General features: G+C 35.7%; 1 protein-coding gene across 1 annotated transcript in view; it reads right to left on the bottom strand.

Annotated features, from left to right (window-relative positions):
- Positions 1–5,681, bottom strand: part of LOC115451336 — a 160,226-nt gene extending 154,545 nt beyond the window's left edge. The window contains exon 1 of the mRNA XM_037443175.1: positions 4,326–5,681. Coding sequence (XP_037299072.1) covers positions 4,326–5,681 — 1,356 coding nt within the window. The remainder of the gene's footprint in view (positions 1–4,325) is intronic.
- Positions 5,682–17,747: the final 12,066 nt, after the last annotated feature.

The raw sequence follows: 17,747 nt of genomic DNA, 5'->3' as shown, positions 1-17,747 counted from the left end.
GTTACTCATTCCCCGTCGCCGTTTGAGTGGAAAATATTGTTCTTTTTCATTGATCACGCGTGATTTTCGTTGTTCTGTATCGAGAGATATGATTTATGTTTCGGTATTGGGATTTGCATAATTTAATCTTTGGGATTTTATAATTATTTATGAAAATCACATAAATATTGGTACGGTTATGTGGGTTCACGAATTTTATATATATTTTAGCATGTATTTGCTGCCAATCAGATTGAAATTGAAGATTTTGGGATCACTTCTTTTAAGGAATAGAAACACACTATAGTTTAACTAGGCGGCGATAGCCTAGTAGGTTGTGGAACGGACTGCCGTGACTTTTCTAAAAATCATGTGTATATTCTTTGTGAATTTATCGTTCGCTTTAACGGTGAAGGAAAACATTGTGAGGAAACCTGAACATCTGAGAAGTTCTCTATAGGAATTTCGAAGGCGTGTGAAGTCTACCAATCCGCACTAGGCCAGCGTGGTGGACTAAGGCCTAATCCCTCTCAGTACTAGAGGAGGCCCGTGCTCAGCAGTGGGCAAGTATATAATACAGGGCTGATATTATTATTATTATAGTTTAACTAATTCAAACAATGAGCCTTAGACCTCTAAAGCTTTTTAATAACTAAAAGTTGACATCAAAAATTTCCAAGCTAACGCAGCCCAAGATATCGAAATAATTCCACCCGAACTCACCCACTTTTACGACAGTTCACCGTACGTTCACAATGAAGATCTTCAGGCGGTGGCGAGTATTCAAATGTGCCTCGGCGAGTGTTACGCGACGCATTCGTCATGACTGGCGTCTTATAACGTGCTTCTGTGTACAGGGTGGTCGGGTTTGTTAGGATCATATTTTGGATTATTTCCATGCATTGATTTAATGATTGTAAGAGTTCGGGTTTATAGTCACTGGTTTGGAAAGTAGTTTATTAAAGTAGATTTTAAAATGTTGTAAGTTAATGACAATAACGCTGCCTTAAAACAAAGCAATAAAACACATATTTAAGTACTTTATCAACGTATGATCACAAAGAAAGTCAAAGTTTACGGAATAGAACACCATGTATACGGGAAACACGTCAGGGGGCGCCGCGTTTTGTCCCCAATATGAATATTTTCTATTGAATTACTCACGGTTCGTCGGACGAGCAAAAATATTGTTCAGCTCGTCGTTATCTGTGTGTCGCGAACTTTTCGCATTCGCGCGACTTCGCTCCATCGTGTTTGTAATGACCGACTTGTTTTCAGGACATGCACGGTACATAAACTTGGAAAAATGAAGATAAAGAAAATTTGATAAAATCTTATTGTAATTTGCATGTTACATGATAACATGGTGTATCTACTAAATAGAAAAGACTGGAAAATTTTAGAGTTTCTGGATATAAAATAAGAATTGATCCGCTTTTTTTTGTAATATATATTCAGTTAAATTATTGGATCCTTATAAAGTAAAAATATTTCAGTAAGTATAAAAAATATACTTTAATTTATTTTAAAAAATCACAAATCTTTTAAAAGGGCCAAATAGTCTTTTTTGATTAGTTATACTCGTTAGAAAGATACTCCAACAGTAGTGTCTGAAAACATATTAATACATCCTTTGCAACTTAGAATCTAATAAAACCTAAATGTGATAATTAAATTAATCTTCCATAAACTACATCCCTTCCAAAACAATCTGCTTCCCATGGCATTCTCCACGGGTTTCGAGTCAGTGGCCCACGCACCCACTGACATGGGAACTGGCTCGTTCGCAGCTCTTTCGACATGGACTTTAGTCATGCTGTGTCTTGTTATGATTTAATTTTTTGTATTGGAGTTATGGATAAATTATGGTGATTCATCCTAATTATTTGCAAATCATTGTAATGTTTAGATATTATATTATTTTTTTTTTTTTAATAGAGATGTACCTACGTTTTTCGGTTAAGGTCTTTAAAATCTGTTAAAAGCAAATTATTCTCGATATTGCGAGTAACTTGACCAGAGCAACCCGACGACATAGTTTGGTTCAACTGAAACCAAAAATTCATTTTATCAGAATATTAAATAGTAAAACTTTCCAAAGGAACCATTGAAGGCATGAAGCTTTCTTTTTTTAGGACTGACCTTGAATTATATTATCATATAAACATCATGTCTATCAGTTTAAACCCCGAGAGATATAAGCAAAATGATACATAATAATATGATGTATGTATTCAATATTATCTCAAAATTTATAAAATATCTCGAAATTATTGTTATACCTCCGTCTCTTCTATTTAGCAAACTTGACAATCCAAATCCAACATCACCAGATCCAAACTAATCCACCACAAAGTCAGAGTGTTATTCTTTCATTGCGATTAGCTACACTCAATTTGAATGCGTCTTTTGTTCCCATGCGTATAGTTCTGCTAATAGTTACACTTTATGTCGCTAACAAGGCGTAGCGTGGTGAATGAAGGGCGAGGAGATAAAGCCATCATCCACCCTCCGACACGCTTCAGGATCTATCTATTTAATTATGGATACAGGATCATATTAAACTAGATTTCGAGCATTAATATCACTTTGATTTTAATTTATAGTTGCTATCGTATGTTTAAAGTTTGGAATGGATATTTTTTATGCTAGCCTTGTAAGATATTATTAGGTCTATGGGATTTTTATTAAATTTACCACGAGACAGGGCAATTAAATTTGCCTGATGTCAATCTAATCACTTTGAATAACAAAGTATTTAATGAAAAAAACTACGCTCATGGCCTTTAGTTTTAGATGCCAATCTATGATATAATTTATCGTTTTGATACATATTATAAAAATTCTCGAGTAAAGCCTTTCTAATTAAAAAAACATTATATTAGAAACGAGTTAGAATTTATCAATATACATGTATAATTATCTGTTTGCCAAATTTATTTTTTGAAAGGTTATAATATTTAGTAAAAACAATTAAAAATTTTAATGTTCATTCAATGTCAAATTCATTCATGGATCATTCGAAATAATCAAAAATATTGTATATACTACATTTGATAACTATATAATAAACTAAGTATATAAGGTATTTTTTCAAAAGGTTAAATACTATTTAAAATCTAAATTAATGAATTTATTTATTTCGATGTTTTATGGAAATAATAAAAAGTGTGTTGTTATAAACATAAATGATATAGTCTTATGTTTTTTTTACAGAAGGAAAATAAAATTCACTTTAAATCTTCCTTAATTTAATACTAAAATAATATGTTCTGCTTTTGATGACATAAAAAAATTACTATTAAGAGTTCCACATGAATATAAGAAGTTAGATTTCAATTATCCCAAAATACTTGAATAATTACCTACTTACTCGTGTTCCAATATTTTGAAAATTATTTGTTTCTTAAATTGCTCTCATGAAAATGGTATTTAATTTTCAAGATACATACATCTTTATTCAAAGTATAAGATAGGAATCATTTTAGGTTCTTTTTTATTGCGTGTTGAAGCATTCATACATACATCACGCTTATATCCCCGAAAGTGTAGGCAGAGGTGCAACCAGGGCACTCACTTTTTGCTAAGTGTCTTTCATCCCATATGGTATATTATGGTACATTTACTTCAGCTACTGTCCCACATAAACCATACTTTAAAAACACGATTACAACTATCATAAATTACATCGCACATCTTGTATTAAAATCAATCGTGATTATATTATTATTTACGTAATTAAAATCATATTTTATAGTCTTTACAATGAAATTTAATTATGAGGAACCAAACGATAAACTCTAGTTTATTTCATTTTTTTTATTGATTTTTATTAATCGGAAAATTTTACTTTGTTTTCAAGTGAATAGATTACACATTTTATGAGAAAAAAAATATTTTAGCCCACAATATAAATGTGTGTTCATATTATATTCTGCATATTATCAATATTCATTTACTGACACTGACCGCTTAAGGAAAATAAATCTTTTTCTATTGTGTGAAGTTCAGTAGAGATATGACAAAGACAGGAAAATAAAATCAAGAACAATTAATTTGTCAATTAATTTAATGTTTCACTACTTAAATTATATATTTACAAAATAAATAACTAACAACTAATATTGCACATCGATGATATTAAATATGTAAGTAACAACAATTATAATAGAACAATTTATTGGTAAACGTGGAATTGCGCCATCGAGACCTAGAGCAATATACAAACGACATTGTCCGAGAAAAACATTTTAAATCATTTAAATTTACATTTTTCATTTATGTACGACCGATCCTCCGTTGTGTGGATAAAATTGTTTGGATTTCTTAAAATTCGAAGGACTGACGTCATCCATGTCCCCTTCTTTATCTTGGTGAGCGGTCATATGTCTGGTCAAATGATGCCTCTCTCTGAAGCTCTCGTTGCAGACGGGGCATTTTAACTTCTCTTCCCTTTTTCTTCTGTTAGGATCAGTAGCTGTCTCGCTCTTGTGATGTGTTCGCATATGATACACCAGGTCTGATGTCATTCGGAAACTGATGCTACATTTCGCGCATACATTCTGTGCTGGTAGAGAGAACGCGGCGAGAGTCGGTGGCAGTAGAGTGCTGAGAATTGCAGCGGCAGGGTTCGCTATCAGAGGATTCACAGGTTCTCTCGAAGGTACAGGAAACTTCATAAAATCAGAATTTGTCGGCTGAAAATTTTGCACGCCGAATGGATAAGAAGAACTCCCTTGCAAGTATGGAATGTCTGGTCTGAACGGTAAAAAACTTAGTTTGTTCGGTGATGCTTTATGATCTGATGCCTTGTCTGGATATTCCATACCTTTAGTGAATGTTGCTGGACGTTGCTGCAGAGCAGAGTCGGGATAACTGGGCGACGACGACGGAGTGCTCTGCCCTTTGAAGAAATTGTTGCCATTTAATAGATGAGCCGGAGTTAACAAGTTGTTGAACCCTGGAGGTTTATTAAAACTCGGAGGGCTCGCGGCAGACAGCGGTGGACTCACAGAGTTCTGGTATAGCAAATTATCGGGACTAACTGATGGATTTGGTGACCGTATAGCATAGCTCGAAACTTTTGTAAACGCACTTTTCGGAGATACGTCAGATGTTCGTTCATACCTTGCTCGAGACTGCATGCTGATTATAGTGGGGTCGTCAAAAATCTTGTTCTTATACTCGGGAAGGAACTTTGGAGGACGTGTAGCGCTCTCGTTGGAATTAGGGCGACTACGAGACCTTTCAGAATTATCGGAATCACTATAGTACATCGGCTTACTCGGGTATTCATCAGTGCCAACGTCAATGTTAATATCGGAGCTAAAACTTGGTGATATGTTGTTATTGATGCGAACTCTATCATCATCTTGATCTTTCAGGTCAATCGCGTTGTCCGAAGAATATTCACTATGCTTGTAAATTTCTGGGATCCTTTTCGGCGGCTGTTCCCATTCCTCGCTATGGAAGAGTTGCTTAGAGACACGAAGTTGCTTCTCTGGATGTTTTTGCTGGAGCTTGTCATCTGGCATCATCAAGAACGCGACGTCGAAGGATCTCTTCGCTCCTTTATTCTGATTTACAGAAGACATTTCAGTTTTCCCAATCTGCGAAGTTCTAGCACTTTCTACACTCAAATTGGACTCTTTAGAGTCCGGCGATGTTTCTTTATAATTTTGGTAATTATTTTGAACGTCCATTGTCATTGTTTTCTCATTTAATTTATTTGCACACGAGACGAAAACTTTTGACACTTATATCGCGGCGGCGGCTGCGGGACGCGTGCGTACTACCCGGCGGATACAATACGAGTGCTGGAATAACATAAGGGTGAAAAATATATAACTGGGGTTCAGAACTACCCTTAGCAGAGCCTTTGAAGTTGCGAAGGCGTGGCGAGGTCGGCCAATGAGCGCCGAGCGAGAGGCGGGAAACGAAAGCGATGGCCAATCGGCGAGTGCGACACGATCGAGAGCAGGAGAGCTCAATCACCGGGTCAAGATAATAATAACTGGCGTGAATTGAGAGCGCATTGAGTTGTGGTAGGGTCAGCTTTACAGTCGCTGTGTGATATTGAAAACTGCGGTTTATTTCGACGCTAAATGTGTACCGACGGCAGATTAATGTCGAACGCATGTAACAAATCCCACTAGACCCTCATGAACTCATTCATTCTACCCCATAACATAAGAGTACTTTCTCAAGTACGTATAGATTGCAAAAACATTTTTTATAACTTAATAATACTCACAAGTAGTACTAAAAGTTTACGACTAATATCAAACTAAGATTAAAGCATACAGTTATCGTAGAGACTGAACGACTTATAAAAATAAGTTAATCAATAAAAAAAAGTTTGTTCACCCATTATCATCTATTTATCTAGCAAAAACACGGCTATAGAAAAAACTAAAACTATTACAATTGCAATAAATATGTTTTATATGTCGCATAAAAAATGATAATTCCATCTTAGCCGCCATAACCCTCGAGTGTATGGATGAGATTGCGTATAATGCTATTAACACAGACGCTTCTTCTTAAATTGATATCCCTCTTAATAATGCTGCAAACAAAATAGAACTCAATCCTAAAGCGCACAAGATAAAGAATAGCAAAGCATATTTCTAGGCTAATAGACTAAACGAATTCACACCAAATAGAATCCTATTACTTGAAAAAGAAAGATCAAATTTCAATGAAGTTAATGCAATGTACGAGGCAAAAGAAGATCCAAATGAGTTCTGTTCGGCAGCGGGTAATGATAATAAGATGGGTGCAGAAGTTAAAGGAAAGCCATTTGTAAGGCTTCGGCCATTTTTTGGCAATTCGTTCGCGCTCAATGAAAATCTGTTCCATTTATTTTAGCTGGGGACCGCTGATGAGGCTCAAACGTTTATGTTTTTGATATCAGCTGATTGAATTACAGATATTGCTCGCTGGATTAAAACCGGGGTAAATCGTTTTTAATGCCAGATTTTTAAATATAAATCTTTTACTTTCTGATATATTTGTGGGCGTCTGTTATGATTTTATCTTTCATCATTGCTCTTGCAAATGATAATAATAAAAAAGTTAAGTCAGTACTTCTTATTTTATTGGTTATAGTAAAAAACTTATTAAGGATACTTAAATAGAGATAAAATCAAATCATGGATATTAAAATTAAGGATGTTTTAAAAGTAATTATTCTATTGAAGTTTCTTACACAAGAGAGATTTCTCGACACTGCCCTGAAGCGATACATTCATCAATCTGGAGGCCAGGCGGGGCCGTCAGAGTGACACCTTATTAACGAGAATGGACAAATGTTCACAGTGGTACTTCGCTTACACACTGATGGATAGCAACGTCTTTTTCTTCTGACTGTGATCACAAATCTTTTTGAAGTATTTTTTTTATTATTTCCTTATTATAATAATAATATTGGTACCTTCTTGTACTAAAGTGTTTAAGGCTTTAATCCAGCACGATGCAAATCAAGTGCAGATTGTTATTTGCATACCTCACGATGTGTACATTCACTATTAAAGCGAGTCATAGATGATAAAAAATTCTTAACGTAACTTTGAAAGTCAGAGGTGGAGTTAATTAATGGTAAATCTAAACTATTTAGTTTTAAGGATTCTCTTGATGTAAGCATACATTACAATGATGAGCCAATTAATCAAAGAAGATAATACTGTAGAACCTTTTTATATAAAAATGTACAATTACAAAAGAATTGCTAAGAAAATAGTATGAATGAATAATAACCCTATTTTATTATAAAAAGTAATAGTCATGGAATAAAACTAACATATTATTCGTGGTGGAATCACTTGGGCTGAGGTTACAGTCTTTTATGTCAGAGGCAAGACAAATGATCCGCCGCGAGCAGGGAAAACTGATTCTACGCGTTGGAACACATTTTTTACGGTCTTCTTAAAATTAGTGGATATTTTTTATGTTATGTAATTTGCTTTGTGTTTTCGGCTTTAGATTTCTATTAGCTAAGCTTGAGGAAGGATCTGTTTTTGAATTTCATCAGAGATTTCTTTTCAGTTGGTATCTTTGAATTTTAAAGCGAATAACTAAGTCATTATTTTTAGAATAGAAAACCGTCAGAAATTAAGGATCGTATCAACATATTGTATAAATGAGAACCAAACCCTTAGACCTCACTCAACCGTAGATCTCACGAAGCCGTGGTGGACTTAGGCACGTTCCCAACCAATAAGGTATTATAATCTAACATATCTTATTGGACTAGAATGTTGAGATCGTGTTTCAATCTCTCATTAAACTACATAATGTTCAGAGTAAAAGCGTGCTTATATTTTTTTTACGATCTAATTTTCCACTGTACTGCGAATAACCTCAGCTGCTCCCATCACCATGTTACGAAACCTAGACTCGTTGAATACATCACGCCTTTATCCCAGATGAGGTAGGCAAAGGTACAACCAGTGAACTCACTTTTCATCATATGTATTCCCTTTTCCCGTGTTATGAGGGCCAAGTATATATTACCATATCAGAGACAAATTCTAGCCTTTCGACTGATACTGAGCAGAAAAACTTAATTAACTGTGTAACATCTTCTTAAATAAAATGAGCCCTGTACTATATACTGTCCCACTGCTGGGCACGGGCCTCCTCTACTATAAAAAGCGATTAGGCCTTAGTCCACCACGCTGGACACCTTCTTCTTCTTATAATAACCTTAGCTTCAATGAGCTTCAACCCCAATATTGAATATCAATATTTCTCCCAATCATCTAATTATCCAATACGTCGAATGCTAACTCCCGGGAACCCAAGTAATCGACGGCACGCGTCGCTCGCACGCGCCTGATAAGATAAACCCGGATGTTTTTATTTATTAGTATTATCTATCAATTATGGTTTGGAAGGGTGATGGATTAAATTATATGGTTTTTGGATTTTTTGTTTTGAATGATCTATGCAACGTTTATTAGGTTGATGGATGAAAATTTCTTCTATTTCAATTTTGGTTAGTAGAATTGCATCGGTCACTGTACATAGAAATAAAATCACCATAATCACTCGATTTGAATAGCATCATTCTCACTTAGAAATCATATCCAGTAAGAATAGTTGTATTGATTTTGATGACTGCAATTCGACAATGACGTCTCGACATGCGAATACTGATTCCATACTTAACATCAAATTCAGTAATCACTTTATCGCACCACAATATATATTACAGTCGTCTAATAGATAAAGTTGAATTATTTCGCAGATCAATCTAAAGATACAAATAATAAAACTGCAGGGCGCAGTCGCACCAACACAAAAAATAGGTATTACAGTTGTCTAATAGATAAAGTTTAATTATTTTGCAGATCAGTCATATTAAGTTACAAATATTAAAACTGCAAGTCGCAGTCGCACCAACACAAAAAATAGGTACATAACATCACGCATTTTATCCCCGAAGGGGTTGCAGAGGTGCAACTAGGGCACCCACTTTTCGCCAAGTATGTTCCGTCCCATGATGTGATAGGGGGCGAGCCTAACGCCATATCGGGCACAAATTCCAGACTCCGGGCTGATACTGAGCAGAAAAACCCAAATATCACTTTGCCCGACCCGGGATTCGAACCCAGGACCTCAGAGTGCTATTGTACCGGACATGCAATACAACTACGCCACCGAGGCAGTCAAAAAACAAAAAAAAGGTACACAAAATAGGTATTACAGTCTAATATATAAAGTTCAATTATTTTACAGATCAATCTGAAGATACAAATAATATAACTGCAGGCCGCATCTGTAAGTTTGATTGCGTCGCGCTCAATCCGTTGAGACGCGTGATGGACGATGTCACGGGCCGATCGTTCCTGTCCCGAGGCGATGTCTTGATTAGTATTGGGACCTGTGACATTGATCCATCGATGTTGGAATTTTGTTATCTTATTGTTATAAGATTGGTGTTGCAATTAATGTGTAGTTTCCTTGGATCTCCAGGAATTTGGTTTTGTAGTAACATCGCCGCTTTGTGAAATTGTCAGATTCATTATACGTGAAACGTTTTACATTTTACTTATGTAGCGATCTCATAGTGTCTATCATGAATTATAACTAAGATTTATTGATGCGTGTTTATAAACTCTGAAAAATGTAAAATGTTTAATTACAACAATTAAAGGATTTTATATTTGTTCTAATATAGTTATTTTTGAATTTTACGAGATATTATCTTTGTCCATCTAAAGCCTGACTCTAATTATCGCTAATTTGGAGGAAGATTTCGTATTTTATTTTATATTAATTTTTAATGATTTTGAAGTCTAAGATAGGCCAGCGTCTTAATTTTAAGACAACCCACGTATACAAAAAAAATGTACCATTACAGTATAATAGTATAAAATGCAGCATTCAAATATTGGTATTGTAATCACAACAATAAATAAATGCATCGAAAAAAAAACAGAATAGTCCATCATCTCATGAATGGGGCATCACCTGTACCCTGCATTAAAATATGTTTAACATAATCCTCAAAGCACAACAGAGTGCTAATACCAACACAACATATGGTGTCCCGATCCCTGACAATGGGTAATAATGTCGATTCGACTGGACTGCAATCATACCCATTCACTCTTTTAGTTCACTCACCCTATTAATTGTCAAAATCTCTTTTGTGATCGTTCGATGCGAGTTTAACTCTATTGAATCACTATTTGGATTCATTTTTGTTTGTAACAACGATTAATTTTACAAGCTTGTTTATTGTAGTTCGCTTGGATTTACAGCTAGGGTTTCGTTAACATCAAAATTTCCATCGTTAACTATAGCTTTTATTACTTCATCGATAGAGTCTATATTTGCATTATTAGATTCATCATGGTCATATAACAATATTTCAACTTTATCACTATTATTATAAAGTGCAAAATTGTCTAAGTTTTACTGATTACGAGTAATCGTAAAGTATTAAAATAAGATTGGAACACTTGTTTTATGAATTTCCATGGCATATGGTGTGAAAGCGATGGTGGACAATGCGCCCCTATGAGCCATACTAACCATATGGGATGTGTTAAATGCTTTTCTAAGAGAATTGTATTGCGTATGGTCTTTGTATCGATTGATAATTGTGGTTTATTCCTTACACCCCTTATGTTGTTAAGGAATTAACTTTCGCTTGCATTTACAGACTCTTCTATTCTTTTCTTCCTTTATGACTTAGGAACCTCAAAGCTTGTCTCTCGAAGATGGAGAAAACGTTAATTCTTTTGGTATTCTGACAATTTTAGTTGGTAATGATGTTAGTCGAATTACTAGTTCCAATGTCTATGCCTAAGAACATTTCAGATGCATCTATGATTTACAAAAATACATATTAATTATAATTCAATATTACTCTAGGGCACTTGTTATGTCACGAGGGCCGATGCGCCCGCGCAAATAAACATTCTGCACAAAGAAATGCAATAATGCATATTGTATGGCACCACTCTGTGATTATAGCGTGGGGTGATTGTTTTGGTACTTGTGATTTTAAAATATATTTTGCATTCGGCGTTGTAACTTTTCAAATATATATTGCAGATTTATTCTGAAGGGCACAAAGTTGGATAGTGATGTGTGTCATGTATGTATAATTAACGAGCTAATTTGATTTAATTAAAAAAATATTTTGCTGGCAATATGACTTGTCAATCTTAAGTATGAAAATAAATAAATTTATAGGGACGGTATAGTTTTTTCATCATTGAAGGTTTTTTTTTCATTCCTTCTATCGTTTCATAGAGATAAACAGTAAAATACTTTCAATAAAACAAAGCTAATCTATAAAATAGTTTAGAACAAAGAAAAAATATAATCCAAAAATATCCAAAATCTCTAAGGTCTCCTGTTATATTCAAACTTATCAATTCACTTACTTCAATGACCAAGACTGCTCAATCAGTCGGTTCACCAACACAACATATGCGCTAGTGGCGACCTGCCATCTGATCACAATGAGCCGATGCTCTGATCCCCCGCCACTATCTGCGTAATCAGACCATTCAGCACTCACATGGCATGATGGAAATTAAATGATTGTGGTTATAGTATTTGACGAATGTTTGATAAAAAGCATTGATTCTAGGCTTAAAAAAGCGGCGATAGCCTAGTTGGGTGTGGAATGGACTGCCAAGACGAATTTCCGCAAGTGCAAATCCCAAGGGCACACACACACACACCTCTGAATTTTCTAAAATCATGTGTGTATTCTTTGTGAATTTATCGTTCGCTTTAACGGTGAAGGAAAACATCGTGATGAAACCTGCACATCTGAGAAGTTCTCTATAGGAATTTCGAAGGTGTGTGAAGTCTACCAATCTGCACTTGGCCAGCGTGGTGGACTAAGGCCTAATCGCTCTCAGTAGTAGAGGAGGCCCGCGCTCAGCAGTGGGCAAGTATACAACAGGGCTGATATTATTATTATATTGATTCTAGGAGTAAATACAAATTAAATTCTTGTTTCTAGATTATCATAATGTCGGATAACACTGATGGTATTATCCTATATAGTTTGGAGACCTTTCCTGCCTTAACACCCACTAATGCAACTCCTGTAAGTCAGGATCAGCAGTGGCACGCATTTTGACACCGAGTGGTGAAGCTCGGCGAGTCTCAGGGAATACTTATTTGTCTTTATCCCGCAACGAAATTAATCAAATATAAAAATAGGAAGGAGTTCGAAGTTCGTTTCAGACATAGTTGTAAAACAAAACTCTGGCCGATCCTACTATTTATGCGCAGTTTAAAAAAATGGTCGCAAATGGAACTCTTACTTAATCTCCAATCCCGAGATTGAATCAATTAAAATAAGTTATTTGTGAACATGTCAAAATCTTGGATTGGTCCATTTTCGCAACGAATCGACAAAAGAGATTGGGATAGTTTGTTGAAAAAGTGATTACTTGTCTAATTATTTAGTATTAAACTTATGTTGACAATTATGTTTATATTATGCGCAAGCGCACAGTAGTCCTCTGTAGACAATATGATTCAATAGGAGTCCCATATTAACACTAAAGATTCAGTAACTTTATCCCATTTTGTAAGCCGCATTATTCTGAACTCATCAAAAGCATTTGAAGTCCCCTAGGGCAATGCGAAGGGCATTTATTCGCCATATGCACGTCGGCTTATCTCTCCAGGGACAAGGCGCTATGGTAATGCACTCGACTGTGGACCTAATGCGCTATGGTTGTGTTCTGGTCTTCGTTATTTATTTTAGCGTTTTCGAGGATTCTATCGATTCGGTATGAAATATTTTTGATTAGATTGTTTATCGATAAAGTTCAAAATGTACATATTTGCATTTGACATAAAATTGGGTTATTAATAGTTAATATAAATAATTACCAGAAGCTTCTTCTATATTGATTTATTCTTATTTAGGCGTTATATCAAGTTCTTTAATTTGAAACCTTGTGATAATATCCCAAACTTAAAAGCTCCTTTGAAAGATGAAAGAAGAAGGATCCTTTGTATATTTTAGTAACATATGTCGATAAATAAATATTAAGAACCCAATACATGATTTTTAATAAAGCACGTAAGAACCGAAATACCCAACAAAAAACCACCAGTGAAAGCTTTAAAACACAAATACGCAAACCGCGCACCCTAAGTTCAACTCGTACTGCCATATGCCGCGAAAAATTCTACTCTAATTTCATTAAGTTACCCCAGAGTACGCGCTTAATTATACATCCCACTTAGACATATGTGGTGGTAACTGCACTCGCCATTCGTAGACAATCAATACTTTTGAATGTCTTTGTGGGGACTTTGGGAACTGAATGAATTGCAACGGAGTGCTTTTGATCTTGGACCTTATTAATATATGGTAAGGACCAAAATGAATCATGAAGAGTGAAGTTCCTAAATATGCTGTAATAATAATAATAATAATATCAGCCCTGTATTATATACTTGCCCACTGCTGAGCACGGGCCTCCTCTACTACTGAGAGGGATTAGGCCTTAGTCCACCACGCTGGCCTAGTGCGGATTGGTAGACTTCACACACCTTCGAAATTCCTAAAGAGAACTTCTCAGATGTGCAGGTTTCCTCACGATGTTTTCCTTCACCGTTAAAGCGAACGATAAATTCACAAAGAATACACACATGATTTTTTATAAAAGTCAGAGGTGTGTGCCCTTGGGATTTGAACCTGCGGACATTCGTCTGGGCAGTCCGTTCCACACCCAACTAGGCTATCGCCGCTTAATATGCTTATGAATATGCTGTGTCTGAATAAAATGTTTAGTCTAATTGACACGTTTTACTGGTGGTAAGTTCCTCATATTTGAGAGGTTGCCTGAGTAGGTACCACCACATTGTCTATTTCTGTCGGCAAGCGGAAATGTGTAGTCAATGTTGTGTTCTAGTTTGACGAACATTGAAGCTAGTGTAACACTGGACATAATGAGACTTACCATCTCATGTCTCAGGATCGTGAGCGCAGTGGAATACCAAACAATGCTTTGTAATTCAAGGTATTGGATGGTGTTTCTACTGTTTATGGGCGGTCTTACCGCTTATATCGGGTGAACGGCAAGCACGTCTCGTCACTCAAAGCAATATAATAAAAACATTAGTAGAACGTATCTTCTGGTGGCTAAGTTTTCTTCAGAATCCGACATAATCTCTGATAATACTCATTGAGGACGATTTCATGCAGAAGTTTCGTGAATAGTCGTTTAGTAATCTACCTAGTCTTGCCATAAATATTGTAATAAAGAAAAAAGAAAATTGTTAACTGCAAATAACATTTATTACTTTTACAGTGTGTCAGTTTAATACATAAATATAAAACAATTAAAAATATAAAAAGCTTATTCGAAGTGGTCTCCATTGGCTGCAATACAGTCCTTTAAACGATGAGGCCAGTTATCAATAGAAGCACGCACTCTTTCCATGGGAAAATTCTTCACTGCCAATCGTATAGATTGTTTTAGGGACTCCAAATTATCATGGCGTTTAGAGCAAGCTGTACTCTCTAAAACTGACCACAAATCATAATCCAGCGGATTAAGATCGGGACTAGACGACGGCCAGTCTTCAGCTCTGATGAAGTCCGAAACGTTCGATTCCAACCAAGACTGCGTGGACCGAGCTTTATGACCCGGCGCCGAGTCTTGCTGGAAGGACCATACTTGGTTATTGAACATGGTGATGTTAAGGGGCTTAACTACCTTCTCAAGAATGGTATCTTGATACACTTGTGCCGATGTTTTGATACCTTTTTCACAAAAATATGGCTCAGTCACTCCTTCATAGCTAACACCCCACCAAACCATCACTGAAGTCGGATAATGTCCACGTTGCACTCTGTCGACTAATTGGGAAGCTTCCTTAGAGCTTTGAGCATAAATACGGTCATTTTGTTTGTTAAAATGTTGCTCAATTGTAAAAATTTTCTCATCCGTAAACAAAATTTTTCTGTGACCTCCCTTTGCGTACCGCTTCAGTAGTTGTTTCGATTTTACCACCCTATTCTTCTTTAAATTATCAGTTAAGAAATGGCCAGTGCGTCTCTTATAGGCTGCAAGTCCTAAGTCATCTTTTAAAATACGCGACATGGTTCTAGGTGCTATCTTCATTTCCCGAGATAAAATCTTTTGCTTTCGGACAGGATTTCTTCGAATTCTTTCCCTTACTGCTTTGACCACCTTTTTCGTACGAACACTACGTGGACGGCCAGATCTTTTCTGTCACAAACAGAGGAGGTCTCATTGTACCTATTAATAGCCCGGTACACAAACATTTTACTAATACCAAGTGTATGGAGAGTTTTAAAAATTGCATTTGGCTCCATACCTACTTTGTGTAATGCTATCACAGCGATTCGGTTCTCTTTATCACCCCACACCATTTTAATATCGCAAAATATTTTACAATGTATTGGCGCCAAAATGAGAAAACACAATGAACAATCGTATAAAAATGACAGATTCGAAATTCAAATGTAATATTTTTTTATAATTAAGTGTAACAGTATTTATGGCCAGACTAAGTATATGGGTTATCTAATATGATAATAGTTAAGATATTCTTAAGGCACACTACATCACGTTTTAAAATACCTTACATTTTCTTACAAAACCCTCAAGATTACACAAGTAAAATAACAAAAGCGACACAAACTCAGATGCAAATCGCGAACAATATGAACGTGAAATATGGGTTCGAGAAATCCTGAGTTTTGAACATTGTTGGCGTAAAAAAAACGAAAACAAATGAACAGAAAAAGTTCCGCAGCAAAGTAAAAGAAACAATGTCGCCAGAACACAGGGCAGGAAGCACTGCGTGAATAACTGCCCACCATTGTGGGCAAAGTTGCCTTTTATAAGGCTTTTTCGAGCTTATAATTACCTGCTTAATATTCAGCGGTTATTTATATATTTAATTTCGTTTTTGTTTAATGGAATCGCGAGTGCCGTAATATAATTAATGTTGCTGTAATATTTGATGTAGTGAATTCGAATATTATTGGGCGTGAGAAGATAGATAATAAGAATCTATCACCCTAATGCCCGCTACTGCCATTTTTGTATAGTACGCTACTATCGAAAATTGTAAGCATTTTAGAAAACCCAGTGATCATTTTTACGAGTATACGAGCACTACAAAGTGACCCCACTGAATCTAACGCTAAGTAAAGTGGGGTCCAATAGAATGTCAACTGACGAGAGATGATTACCCCTTGGCAGTCAACATAATTATGCCGGCCTGTTGGAACCGGATAGACATGGGCTGATCCCGCAACACGACACACTAACGTGTGCCATTATGGTGAGTTTAAACACCGTATGTACGGTTGTCGCTATCCGGGCGGATATAATTTAGATGAAGCTAAATATATGATAAGACGAAGCGCCAAACCATGGTTTGATCTTACTTCTAACCAGTGCAGATATTACATATGTGTTTGTTATAGTCTTTGTATTATAAATTATAAGGAATATTTTTTGTTGAAATTCTTCAGTTTTTCTTACACTGAAAACTTTCTTGTCAATTACCGGCGTCGTGTTTTGTTTCTAGACAGACGATGGCAATGAGAAATATTGCATACCTCAATGGTTACACGAATTGTCGGCATTACAAATATAACTAAACCCAGGAAGGCATACATTATACATAACAAGATACGGAATTTTTCGCGTGTGGAAATCCATACGAAATGATAAAAAAGTAACCCTCAAATGAATGGGCCTCATTATGCATACAAACCAGCGGGCCGGGCCGTCTGGGCCGATATGATTTATGAAGTAGTTTTTTCTCTCGCCACAGCCAAGATTCTTTAGCCGTCTGCCAAACGCGTTATATTCAACACCATATTGATAGAACAGAGTTAATCGATTCGGTTTTTTGGCGTGAGTTTTAATATTTTTTTGCTTTGTAAGATTTTTCATGAAGTCCATATTATGTTTTAGTCATGAATTTACAAGAGAATATCTGCTTTTGTGCGCTATGTTCTGACACTGGTTAAACTTCAGACATCTTTGAAATACTTATGCAGACTTACTTATAAAAATCAGATATGCAATATTATTATAATATTTCTAGTCACGACACATGAATAGTCAAAAAATCTACCAATTTATCAATTTAAATAAACATTCCAAAATTAAACATCAACCCTTCATTAAAATTGACTAGATTGCCGTCGAGTTCAAACCACGTGAGCGTTTATAATCAATTTTTGCGACATTGCTTTGACGTATTAGCAGCGCTGACGTCTCAGT

The sequence above is a fragment of the Manduca sexta genome, chromosome 26 (genome assembly GCF_014839805.1).
Source record: "Manduca sexta isolate Smith_Timp_Sample1 chromosome 26, JHU_Msex_v1.0, whole genome shotgun sequence".
Classification (NCBI taxonomy): domain Eukaryota; kingdom Metazoa; phylum Arthropoda; class Insecta; order Lepidoptera; family Sphingidae; genus Manduca; species Manduca sexta.
The sequence above is the reverse complement of the archived record's forward strand: the minus strand, read 5'-3'. Positions and strand labels throughout refer to the sequence as shown.